At 36.0% G+C, this 12655-nt stretch overlaps 1 protein-coding gene across 1 annotated transcript; it reads right to left on the bottom strand.

The window, feature by feature from the left end:
• Positions 1-3726: 3726 nt before the first annotated feature.
• On the bottom strand, positions 3727-4737 carry LOC133799615 (uncharacterized). Its single transcript, XM_062237614.1, has 2 exons — positions 4575-4737; positions 3727-4472 (listed from the first exon to the last, which is right to left on the bottom strand). The coding sequence occupies exons 1-2, from the start codon at positions 4735-4737 to the stop codon at positions 3727-3729; spliced, it is 909 nt and encodes a 302-aa protein (XP_062093598.1).
• Between the last annotated feature and the right edge of the window lie 7918 nt (positions 4738-12655).

Raw genomic sequence — 12655 nt, 5'->3', positions numbered from 1 at the left:
CCTAGAGAGAACTAGTACTCCTCTTCCCCATTGGAGAAGAAAAAGCTTCAAGAAGAGATCTCCTTGTCTATTGTAAGTATAATGTTCCCTTGTACATTTTTTTCTTCTCTTCTCCTTCAAACCCGAAACCATGCATGCATATGATCTAAAAGCCATGCATGGCCTTGTTCTTATGTTCTAGGGTTCAAGAGAAGCTTTTACTAGTTGGATCTCAAAGTTGAACACCATTGTGATAAAATAAAGTAAGGTACGAGTTTTCTTGTAAGTTTTCATATTCTTGTCCTTCATCTAAGTTCTTCCTACCCTAATACTTTCTTAAAAATCTGCATGTGGGACTTGGGGCTTGGTTTTGAGAGTTTAGAGCACCAAGGAAAGCTTTTGAAGAGTTAAGGAATACATCTCCAAGCTAGGGCTTCAAAAGGTAGAATCTATGATTGCTTTCCTCAAGTTTTATGGTGATTCTTGTAGATCTGGTTGTATAGGGTATTTCAATGGTTTTTGAGCTTATTTTTATGCTTATGATTGAGGTTGTGTGTTATGATGAATTGCATGCATGAATGTGGCTAGGGTTTATGCTAGAAATGCTTGTTGTGGTTAAGTGTGAGTAAAAATGCATGCTGCCAAAATTTGTGGTCTGGCTTTCAATGGGTCAGATCGCACCCTACTGCCTCTGTTTGTGAAAATAATTTGTGTAGTTGCGTAGTGCTTGGTAATTACTTATTGTTATATTATTTCATAATATAATATTTTAGATTAAATAAATGTGACAAAGAGTGTCACATGTTGTAACATACAAATGAAAGTTACAACATTTGGATAGTGCAAATGTGTAACATATTTGAGAGTTACAATTTCAGTAACAAATTTGTAACTCCCAAATGTTGCCCATTATTGTGTAAATTTGTTGTTGCACAATATTGATTTGAATTTCATAAGGCCATAAGTGAAATAGTTGTTGGAGACTTGGTTTTAACCCCAATAATGTGTTTGGGGGTTACAAAATCAATTGGGAGTGATTTGGAACCGTTTGGAAAATTGCACAAAAATATGTGCTGAAAATGGGCTGTGGCCGCAGCCACTGTTTATCACTGGCCGTGACCTGGGGGACAGAGGCCAGTGGTCGCGACCACTGACACTCCTGGCTGCATCCAGTGAGGCCGACAGCAAAATTGGATTCTTTAGTTTTTTCCAATTTGAACGATTCTAACATCCTAAGTAACTCCCAAATCTCCATTTTAATTCCATAAACATCCAATTAAACAAAGGTAACATCCAAGGGGGTTGGTGGAATTTGAAATTCAAAGGGTGTCTCAAAACTCTATAAATAGGAGCCAATTGCTCACTTGTAAGACTCAATTTTTCTATCCACCAGAGCACTTGGCTAGAAAACACCTAGAGGCTTAATAATTCCACAGCTATTTCCAAACTGTGAGAGTTCCCTTAGTGCTTGAGTTAGGGGGAAATAAGCTTTTGGACAAAGGTTTCAAACCTTGTTCAGGTTGGTGATCCCAATACTCTTCACTTTGGTGGTGTGAGTGAGAGTATTCTTTCATTGTTCTTGTTCTTTTTCTTTTATTCTATTGCTTTTCATCTTCTTTTATTATTCTCTATTTACTCATTTACTTGTATCTTTTGTTTTAGAGTTGTAATCTCCTCTACATATTTTCTACTACTACTTCTAATTTATTTGTATCATTTTGTTATAGAGTTGTATTTTCTATTACTATCTTCTTCTACCTTTTTTCTATATTTACATGTATAATTTGTTATAGAGTTGTAACATTATTTAATCAATCCTTGTTTATATTTTATATTTTGCTTAGAGTTGTAAGGGTTTTTTACCACTTCTATTGAGGAAATTTAATTTTTCCCAAAACTTAATGTTAGTCTTTGGAAAATCACAAAAAAATATATTTAAGCCCAACTTATGCACTTTTTGGCATTGTGATGCAAATCTGGAAAATTTTTGGGCAGCATGCACTGCCCATATTTCTTTATCTTTTTAATTGGTTTTACTAATCTAAAAGCTATGAAATTCGGTAGAATGTTAGTTGATACATGTACAAGGGTCCCTGTAAAATTGTAGAGGAAAATATGTTATGGTTTAAGAGAAACAAAATTTCAATTTTTGCCCTAAATCTGGAAAAAACGTTTGGACAGCAAGCACTGCCCATATTGCTTTAATTATTTGAATAGGTTTTGCATCTCAGTGACATTTGCTCGTCCTTGAGCAAAAAAAAAAAAACAAAAAACTAAACACATAAGCAAATAAAAACATAAACAATGGTTTTGTTAAAAGCATTAGTTGTCTCAAAGATTGATCAACCAAATACGTTATAAGAAAAATTCGAATTCCACATTCCTCAGAATTTCAACTCAATGTTTAGTCACCACTTAAACTCGATCTATTTATGATTATGCACAGTTAAACCTACCAAAACACAACCATTTGAATCAATTTATACATGCCACAATATGTTTTAAAGTCTCTTCTATAATAATATTTTTGATGAAAAACATCTACTCCATAGATATTAACTAATTGTTCTCCACTAATGTAAACACACATAATCAAGAATCAAAAAGTCTTTAAAAGCTTGTAATGTGAGGCTAAGGTTAGAGGTAGATGAAAAATGAATATTTAAGCTTAAATCACACCATAGCCTATATATTTTTTTCTATTCTCTAGATCTTTCTACAAATTTCCCATACAATTCAAGAAAATACATAATCTTTCCATTTTTTCTTTCCACATTGATCTTACTATTTCCCCCACACTTATACTTTTGCAATAATTCTTTTTTTTTTCTTCATATTTCTCAGTGCAGATTTTTTTATGTTTTTTTTTTCTTTTCAATTCAACTCAATGGAAGAAATAGTAGATCATATACTTTCACATTATAATCCAACAAACCAATACAACTTCACCTTCTTACAATCCATAACCAAACCCACCAAATCAAACAATCATATAAAACTATGGTATAATGGGTCACAAAAATGATAAAATTTTTAAGCTACAAAGGTTTAGATATTAGCTTATAAAAGAAAAAGATTAGTCATTATGGCTCAAAAATGGGAAACTAGGATATTCAATTTCATAGGTAAGCTTGAAAGGCTCAAATGATCCAAAGAACATTCCTTAATCATCTTCCTAATCATGTGTACTTAGAATTTCGCCTCAAACAATTACTTAATGGTTTCTAGAGTGGTCGAGACTATATATATAGATGATAGCATGCATAAATATCTCCAAACAATAGTGAAAAAGTAAATCTAATTGTACACACATTATGTTTAAAAATCTAAGATCAAGCTTAAGTAACAACAACACAAGATTTAAGCACATAATTCATGCAGAATTCATCAATTCCCTAGGCATATTCTTATCTCAATCAGAAGTTTTATCATTGACAGACAACTTTCAACATAACCATGCTTATAACAACCTAAAAACAAAAATTAAAAAAATGACACTAGAAACAGCTAAACAACAAAAGACAACTAAACAACACAAATATAAATAACAACTAAAGAAATGACAAATAAAAATTAAACATGCATTTTTCCCTTCCCCCACACTTAATTTAAGCATTGTCCTCAAGGCATATACTAAATAAATAATAAAAAAAATCAATGAAAAATAACAAGGTAAGGGTAAGATATACTCCCGCAAGTTTGCTTTGTTTAACACATTAGCTCGACTGAATGATGTGGTCATAATTGTTATGGTGGGTCATTTAACAGAACTTTCTTCCTCTTGTACTTATCAATAGAATTCAACATATCAAACTGTATAACTTCACCATAAAATTTCATTGTAAGTACCCATGCTTTGACATCCATCTTTGTACTTGTAATAATTTGAAATGGCCTCCTAAATTGAACCTGCACCAAAACATCTTCAACTACCATTAGGGAATAAATATTAGTGTGATCAACCAATCGAATAATAACACTAGTTTCTTTTAGTAACCCTAGCTTTAAGGAAGCAAAAATAAAATAAGACATAACATCAATAGGTGCTCCTAAATCTATTATACAATGATCAAACCTGGTTTTACCGATAATGTATGGATTTATAAACATCCCAAGGTCTTGAAACTTGGGTAGCAACTTCCTTTGGAGAATAGCAAAAGCATTCTCCCCCACACTGATCTTTTTATCACCATTCAGTTTCCTTTTATTTGTGGACAACTCCTTAGGAAGCTTAGCATATGGTGGTACTTGCTTAATAGTTTTAAGGAGCGAAATATTGATTTTAAGGATCACCTTATTTTCCTCCTCATTCTTAAATTTTGTCAATTTGCTCGGAAAAGGAGGAATAGGGACATACAATCTGACAGTTGGTTTGTGTAGCATGTTCTGTGATGATGGGCCAACTGACGTGAAAGTTTCGATCTGCGGTGGAGAAGATGCTTCAGGGGTTGAATTCCTGACTTCTTGAGTTGGAATTAGATCAAGTGTTATGCCTGGATGAGGTGACGTGTCAAGTTGTGGACCACTTTGAAGAGTTAGGGTACCATCATTCTCTATTGGATTACTCTCTAATTCTGCGGGTAATTATTTAATACTCTCAACCTCAAGATTATTCAATGATGTAGCAATTTTTCCCATAGTACTCTCCAAATTCTTGAGGGACGCTTCTGTACTATGAAGAATAACTTGGGTCTGTATAGTTGAAGCCACCAATGTTTTTAGCATATCTGAAATTGATGGTTCCTGATCTTGTGACATTCCTGTATGAGGTTGTTAAGGAAAAGGCCCATAAGCCTACTCTGACATCTGTTGAAGTTGGAGATTGCTAGCATTCAGTGCATTTGATGAGATATCCAATTTATGGATCTAAATATTGCGGCGTGAACTCATTATATTCCGATTGAGAGTAGTAATTTGGCTCAACATATTGATTTCCACCATAGAAAGTATTAGAATATTCCTCCCATTGTGAATTGTAATTGTTAGAATATGGGTTATATCTATTCATTTGAGGATCATAGCAGTGTTGGTAGTACCTTGCCATGTCTCAAACCAAGTTTTATGCAAGCCCTGAAAACATCAACCACAACTAATAGACCAAGTTAGTAAAAAGAAAAAAATGAATAATAGATTAAATAAAATAAAATCCCCGGCAACGGCGCCAAAAACTTGATGGGTGTTGCATGCCATATCAAATTTAAATATATTTATTCCTTATTACTCACTAAACTATTAGTAAAGTGGTAGTAAGGGTTGAACCCATGAGGACTATTATTCAATTTATCATTCAAAATAAAAACAAGAATTAAATAGGGGATTTTGTTTCAAGATTTAATAACACAAAATAAAGTAATAAACAAAGAACAATGGATAATACAATTTTAAAGAAGCAGTTAAGAATTATTCTCTACCTTCGACAATCAATCTATCAACAATGACGAATAATATTCCATATTCCCAATTAAACTATTAACCCCACAGATAACACTTAAGCAGTCAATTATCCCAGTTTCCCTAATATAATTAATTAAAGCTAAGCACTCTTAATTAATCATTTTTACCAAGTAATAAACCCATTAAGCATGTGATCTATTTAACCGAGGAAAAGTATTACATTCAATGGAACACAAGTTAATCAAGGCAACAAATTCATTAAGCATGCAATTCATTTAACATAGGTTCTATTCTTCATCATAATTAAAATACTCGTCACAATACCCTAATTGCAATTTATCACTCTACTTAGAATCCTAAACTATTAGGTGAATAGAAATCCTAAGATGATAGTAGAATAATGCAAAACCCTAATTAGTGGCCATCTAAACAAGATTTACAAGATTCATAAAATTCAAATAGAAAAATAAAAGCAATTTAATATAAGGGAATAGAAGGAAAAAAAATTCTTGAATGCATTCAAGATCTCATGTTTAGGGTTTTGAAATAACCCTCAACTATAAAGGAAACTACTCCATAATCATATTCATATTCATGAACATAAATATTCAATGAAAATAAAAGAGTTTTGAGAAGAAAGAAAAACTAGATTGAAGAATGTTTATGCTGATGTCTTTTCTCCTACTCTGCTGCTCCAGCCTCTAAAATTCGCAATCCAAAGTTGTATTCAAAATCAACCCTAATCCCTTTTATAGCCCACCAAAAATTACATTTAAAAATTGAAATTTAAGGAAAAATCGATCGCCGGCTGCGACCAGTGTTTCTTGGCGGCTGCGACCATTAGAAAATGTATTTTCCAAAAAATCAGGTTCTGACCGTGGCCTGGGACATTGCTGGCCATGGTCACTACGTTCTGTCCACCAGGCCATGGTCTGGAATAAGGCTGGCTGCGGCTGTAGCAATTTTTCCCGTTTTTTCGGTTTTCTTCTACTGCAGTGACTGAAAGTATTTTAAGCATAACTTCCTAGATATAACTTGGAATTGGACGATTCAAAAAGCTATGGAAAGCTAAGAAAAAAGATCTAAAACTTATATTTCTAGGTATATTTCCAAAAGAGTATTGAAAAATGATCAAAATCAAGTGTGAATTTTCAGACTTGTAATTTCGAGCATAACCATTGCCTGTAAGACATCCAAAATTTATTTGTTTTCATCCAAATGTCTTGAAAATCCTAAAAACACAAAATAAACTAATTCAACATATATAAATAAATAATCAAGTGCATAATTATAGAAGAATAATGAATTAAAAATAGACAAATTCAGTACTTATCACCCATAAATTATGAAATTTTGAAGGAAGTTAGTTAAGAAATGTATTGTGATCCTTGTAAAATTTCAGAGAAAATTGTGTCACGGTCTAAGAGAATTTTTTTTATAATTTACCCTAAAATCTGAAAAGTAGTAATTTCGAACCATAACGAAAAGTGATTTTTGGGAGGTTAGTTCTCCTAGCCTAAAATGCATTTTGACGCAAGGTTTTCGTCTAGTTCCCGTCCTTATGACAAAGAATAAGTGGACGAAAGTTTAAGGGCTTTGGCCAAAAACTCAACATATGGTATAAGTTTAAAAATGGACTTTTATCATTTTAAATAAAGAAGTAAAAGTAAAATGGTGGAAATTGGAAAATTGTTCTTTTTATAAAAGTAACTAAGGATTTGGATGTTAAACCAATCTAAAATCGGTTTGAGATAAATAAAATATGATTTTTACCATTTTAATAAATTAAGGGTCCAATTACCCTTCTTTTCAAAATAACACAAAGAGGTTTTAGATTATCATAAACTTGGTAAAAAATAGAAGTTTAGGTTAAAAAGGATCTTTATAAACAAAGGGTGACTTTTCAAAAAATAATAATAATTAAAGAGTCTAAAATTAGTATTTTGGTATTATGAAAGGAAATGGTGAACTTCATAAAAGGACAAAAATTATGGTATTTTTCTAAAGATGCGATTTTGTTAACTCATTTTCTAAAACCAGAGTACCAAATGATCAAATAAGATAATTCCTTCTTGAAGAAATATTAAACCACACGGTATGGAGAGCATGTTACTGTGAGATTGATTTTTCTATGATAACTTAAAGACTGAAAAGAAAGCCCGGTCTTATACACTATGTAGTGTATAAGAGGCTACAATATAGAGTCTTTGAGAGTTTGTTGTATGCAGCTATTGTAAAATATTAGCTATAAGTATATGACATAGTTTAATCCGAGTACACTGTACTAATTACGGTAACTGGAAAAGGGAAAAATGAATAGCAGTATTAAGGATCTAGCTGGGAACTAAGGACTCCAAGTAAGTTAGCCTTTCTCTTTCTTGGCTATAACATTAATATACTAGTGTGTGCTTGTAGTTGTAGACTACACTAGTTTTGTTTGGGTCATTAAGACCAGGGTATGCTTAATACCTACTCTTGCAATGCTTTTGCATTCTGCGGCTAAATGGTAAGTAGGTTCGGGTTGGAGCCAGAATCTTAGTGTAATATAGTCCGGGTTGGAGCTTAGACACGGTAGGCTAAAGTCTGGGTCGGAGCTAGGACATGGTAAAAATATAGTCTGGGTTGGAGTTGGGACATGGTAAAAATATAAGTCAAGGTCAGAGCTAGGACATGGTAAATATATAGTCCAGGTTGGAGCTAGAACAATGGTAATATAGTTCGGGTTGGAGCCAAGACATTAATGTTGGAACTAGGTTGAGGCCTGGATCCCTTGCTGTTAATCTATGGATTAGTTATGAAATGTGTTATATATCTTAAATGTTCTGGGAATTTTCCGAGTGCAAGTTATTGTGATATATGTGAACTTGGTTATTAGAAACAACCAAAGTATTTATTTCGGACATGGTTATATATCTTGAATGTCTGAGATTTTGAGTGCAGGTCGTTATGATATGTGTGACATTGGTTGTTATGTACAATCAAAGTAATTGATTCTGACATGGGTATTATTTGAGAATTGTATGATAGGGTTGGTACTTATCCAATACCCTATTGACTGGTAGCGATATCTACCTTAGGTCGATCAGTTACTGGGTTTTAGTATACTTGTGTGTAAGGCTATTCTTACTAAGCGTTGTCGCTTACCTAGTTGTTCATGTTGTAGGTATTACAAAGGCAAAGTGGATCAGTGAGCGCGGGAGTCTGCTTGTGGATATGTACACGTGGCCTGACCTGGGGAAATTTTTGATGGATCACCATTTTGAAAAGAAAAAGGTGGAAGTCTTTTATTTCTTTGGGATAATTGTTTTGTTATAACTCTGTGGAAGAGTAGTTGTATTTCCATTTGCTAAACTAAAAGTGTGCGCACACAATCTTTTTAAAACTTTTTTATATGGATTTTCGGTACAATGAGTTAAAAGTAAAAAGTTTAAATTTCTGCATGATTTTGGCCTTGTATGTTTTGGGTCATTACAAGTGGCATTAAAGCTCGAGTTGAGCCAATTCTATAGATAAACCCACATGTACATTCTGCAAGATAGACTGATACTCACTGTAAGTACTATTTTTTCATATTATTTCCTTAACTTTCATTTATTTACCTTGATTCTATAAATTGTAGGTTATGGATGATATACCTAAGACATGTGACCCTGTGATAGAGAACATACCTATGATCCCTACGCCTAGGATCGATTATTATAGACTCTTTAACGCTGAGAATCCTCAACGCTTCGAGTATGATCAACGACATCAATGTGTCATTTGACAATGGACGCATTACATGGTAAAAGTCTTTGATAGGGCCAACACACCTGAGCGACGGAGTGTGCGATATGCTGACACTTGTCTGAGAGGCTTGACACAGATATGGTTTCGTCACAGATGTTGGCAGCTGGTTCGCGACACGTGGGCTGACTTCTGTATGCAGATCAAGCTAGTGTTTGGGTCATGGATTGGCCTATCTCCGTAGTTGATAGCATACCTCGAGGCAAGGCAGTAGAGCCAGAGGAGGATCCTGAGCAGACTGACGAGGATACCGACATAGAGCTTGATAAGCTGATGGATAACCTAGATTAGGTTATGCTGTGAGAGTCCTGTTGATACTTTTTGTAAATACTTTGCAAACCTACTAGGTTGTAGGACTTTTGTGTAGTTGTAGCAGGCGTATGTAGAAACTCGACGTGTAGCTAGGGTTCTCTTTTGTATTTATCGTTCTGCTAACTAAAACTTTATGGCATGATCTGTCATGATCATTTTTTATTGCTAGGTTATATTCCTGAATGTTATGACTACTTGTTTTGAGTTGAATCGTTATGATTTTTCTTTTTCTTTTTCTTTTCCTTGTGTGTCAAAAACGTGTATACTCAAATATTTTAAACATTTTTGTATAGTGACTCGCAATGGTGCCTAACACTTGAGCCAAGGGAGGTCGAGCTGTTAATCCACCAGACCTAGCCAAGAGAGCAGCCGTTGACCAAGATGTAGGTCGTGGCCTAGGCAGAGGAAGGGATCGAGGCCGAGGACAAAGAGTGCAGCCGGAACCAAATATGGCAACTCAGATAGAGGATCTGAGAAGGACTGTGCATGAGCAGAATGCGGTGAATGCTCAGATGTTCAAGGCATTGATATGAAGATTTTCAGAAGTGCCACACAACCCCGTACCCCCAATACCCCAGGAAGACGTTCTAGAACAACAGGAATTCCTGGCGCAAGAAGACCCACCGGTGGGAGCGAATTCGCCAGTGGATGCACCTAGAGTAGAACCGTCAAAACTGATCTTAGAACAGTTTAGCAGGCGAAACCCACCTGTGTTCGAAGGGACTTCGGACTCCTTGATGGCAGAAGAATGGGTTAGCGTGTCAGAGAATCTTTGACTTTTTGGCGGCTACCGAAGGGAAAAAGGTACTCTGTATGGTGTATATGTTGAGGAAGGATGCCTGCATCTGGTGGGATATTGCTAGGAAGAGGTATGATGTGGCACAGATGGAATGGGCAGAATTCCTGACCCTTTTCACTGCCAAGTACTACAACCAGACGGTGATAGATCGGAAGGTAGTTGAGTTTGCCAACCTAGTCCAAGGGTCATGTAGCATACATGAGTACTTGCGCAAGTTTGAATAACTCTCAAAATATCCTCAGGATTTGGTAAACACTTAAGCCAACCAGGTACGCAATTCATGAAGGGGTTAAAAAGTGAGATAGCTCAGTTCGTAGATACCGGGAATACCAACTCGGATACTTATGATGAAGTCGTAGAACGAGCAATCCATCAAGAATCATGGCTGGTACAAGAGAAGAAAGAGCCCTACAATGCTAAAGAATGAGCACATGTCTCAATTGACAGGGGAAGATACTAAAGTAACCAGAGCGACTCTTCAGGGAGGTTTGCATCCAGGGTTAAGAGAAGTATGGTGAAGATCAATACTTCAGGAAACTCTAGGTTTCCCAATGGTGGAAATAATAAACGAAGAATGGAGCCACCAAGCCAAAGTTTGAACTTCAACAAGCAACCAAGGAGATAGAACAACTATTGGCTGCAATGCAACAAAGGCAATCGACGCCACCCAGGCGAGTGTAACAACAACAACTGCTTCACTTGTAGAAAGCTGGGTCATTTCTCCAGCCACTGCTCGACTCATGGTTAGAAGGAAAGAAACGACCAACCAAAGCCAATAGGAGCTGCATCGTGAGTTTATGCACTCACCCAGGGTGATAAAGGAGCTGGGACTTCTGATATGGTGTCAGGTCAGCTTCCTGTGGCTAATAACTCAGCATATGTATTGATGGACAACGATGCATCTCATTCTTTTATTGCTGCATCCTATGTTGATAAGATAGATAGGAAGCCTGAGACTATGACAAATATATGTGGTGTATCCTTACCTTCAGGAGAGGATATGATGGTATGAACTTGGGTTAGAGCCGTACCAATCTGGGTAGAAGGCCGGGAGATGACCGTGAACTTATTAGTTTTAGATTTACATGAGTATGATGTTATTTTTGGTATGGATTGGCTAACCAAATATGGGGTGGTGGTGAATTGCAAACAAAGGAAGGTGACTTTTAATACACCTGGGGAAGAACTGTTCATGTTCCAAGGCACGACCCGAGAGAAGAATTTCGCTATGATCTCCACCTTTAAGGCAAGGACACTACTAAGTGATGGATGTATCAGGTACCTGGAGAATGTAATAGACAAGGATAAAAAGACTAATCTACAACCAACCAAGGTAGCAGTGGTGTGCAAATTTCCGGAAGTGTTTCTTGAGGATCTTCTAAGGATACCCCCAGATCGGGAAGTTGAGTTTGAGATCAAGTTAATTCCAGGAACCACACCTATTTCAAAGACACCATACCAGATGGCACCAGCTGAGTTTAGCGAACTACAAGCACAATTACAAGACTATCTGGATAAAGGATTTATACGAACAAGTCATTCTCCTTGGGGAGCCCAGGTACTATTCATGACAAAGAAAGACGACTCCATGAGGATGTGTATAGACTACCGCAAACTCAACAAGGTAACGCTCAAGAATTGATACCCATTGCCCATAATTGATGATCTATTCGATCAACTTCAGGGAGCATCGGTATTATCAAAGATTGATTTAAGATCTAGCTACCACCAGTTGAAGGTCAAGGAATCGGATATTCCCAATACCGCATTTTGAACTCGGTATGTCCACTACGAGTTCGTGGTGATGTCTTCTGGACTCACCAATGCGCCCATGTCATTCATGGATCTTATGCATAGGGTACTAGGTGAGTATCTAGACAAATTCGCGATAGTGTTTATAGACGATATACTCATATACTTGTGAAACCAGAAAGAACATGCCAAGCACCTAGTCTTACAATGATTACGCGAGAAAAAGTTGTATGCCAAATTCTCCAAGTGAGAATTTTGGTTGACTCAAGTGAGTTTCCTAGAGCACGTGGTGTCAGAAGATGGAATTGCAGTCGATCCAACCAAAATCGAAGTAGTGAAACAATGGAAGGCCCCGAAGAACGCACAAGAAGTTTGTAGTTTCTTGGGCCTGGCAGGGTATTATAGGCACTTTGTGATAGGTTTTTCCAAATAGTGATGCCTATGATTGCACTAACCAGGAAGAACGTCAAATTTGAGTGGATGGACAAGTACGAACAGAGTTTTCAAGAGCTAAAGGCCAGATTAACGACTGCTCACGTACTCACTATTCCAAAGGGTGCCGAGGGATATGCTATTTATAGCAATGCATCAGGTCAAGGACTCAGAGCTGTACTAATGCAACACGAGAAAGTG

This window comes from Humulus lupulus, chromosome 9, assembly GCF_963169125.1.
Source record: "Humulus lupulus chromosome 9, drHumLupu1.1, whole genome shotgun sequence".
Classification (NCBI taxonomy): Eukaryota; Viridiplantae; Streptophyta; class Magnoliopsida; order Rosales; family Cannabaceae; genus Humulus; species Humulus lupulus.
The sequence above is the reverse complement of the archived record's forward strand: the minus strand, read 5'-3'. Positions and strand labels throughout refer to the sequence as shown.

What these genes read in the sequence shown, in the direction of transcription:
- LOC133799615 (XM_062237614.1), bottom strand. Translation starts at nt 4,737, where the DNA reads ATGTCACAAGATCAGGAACCATCAATTTCAGATATGCTAAAAACATTG. An exon ending in GAATAATCTTGAGGTTGAGA is followed by an intron (nt 4,473 to 4,574) that starts GTATTAAATAAT and finishes CACCTCATCCAG; the next exon opens with GCATAACACTTGATCTAATT.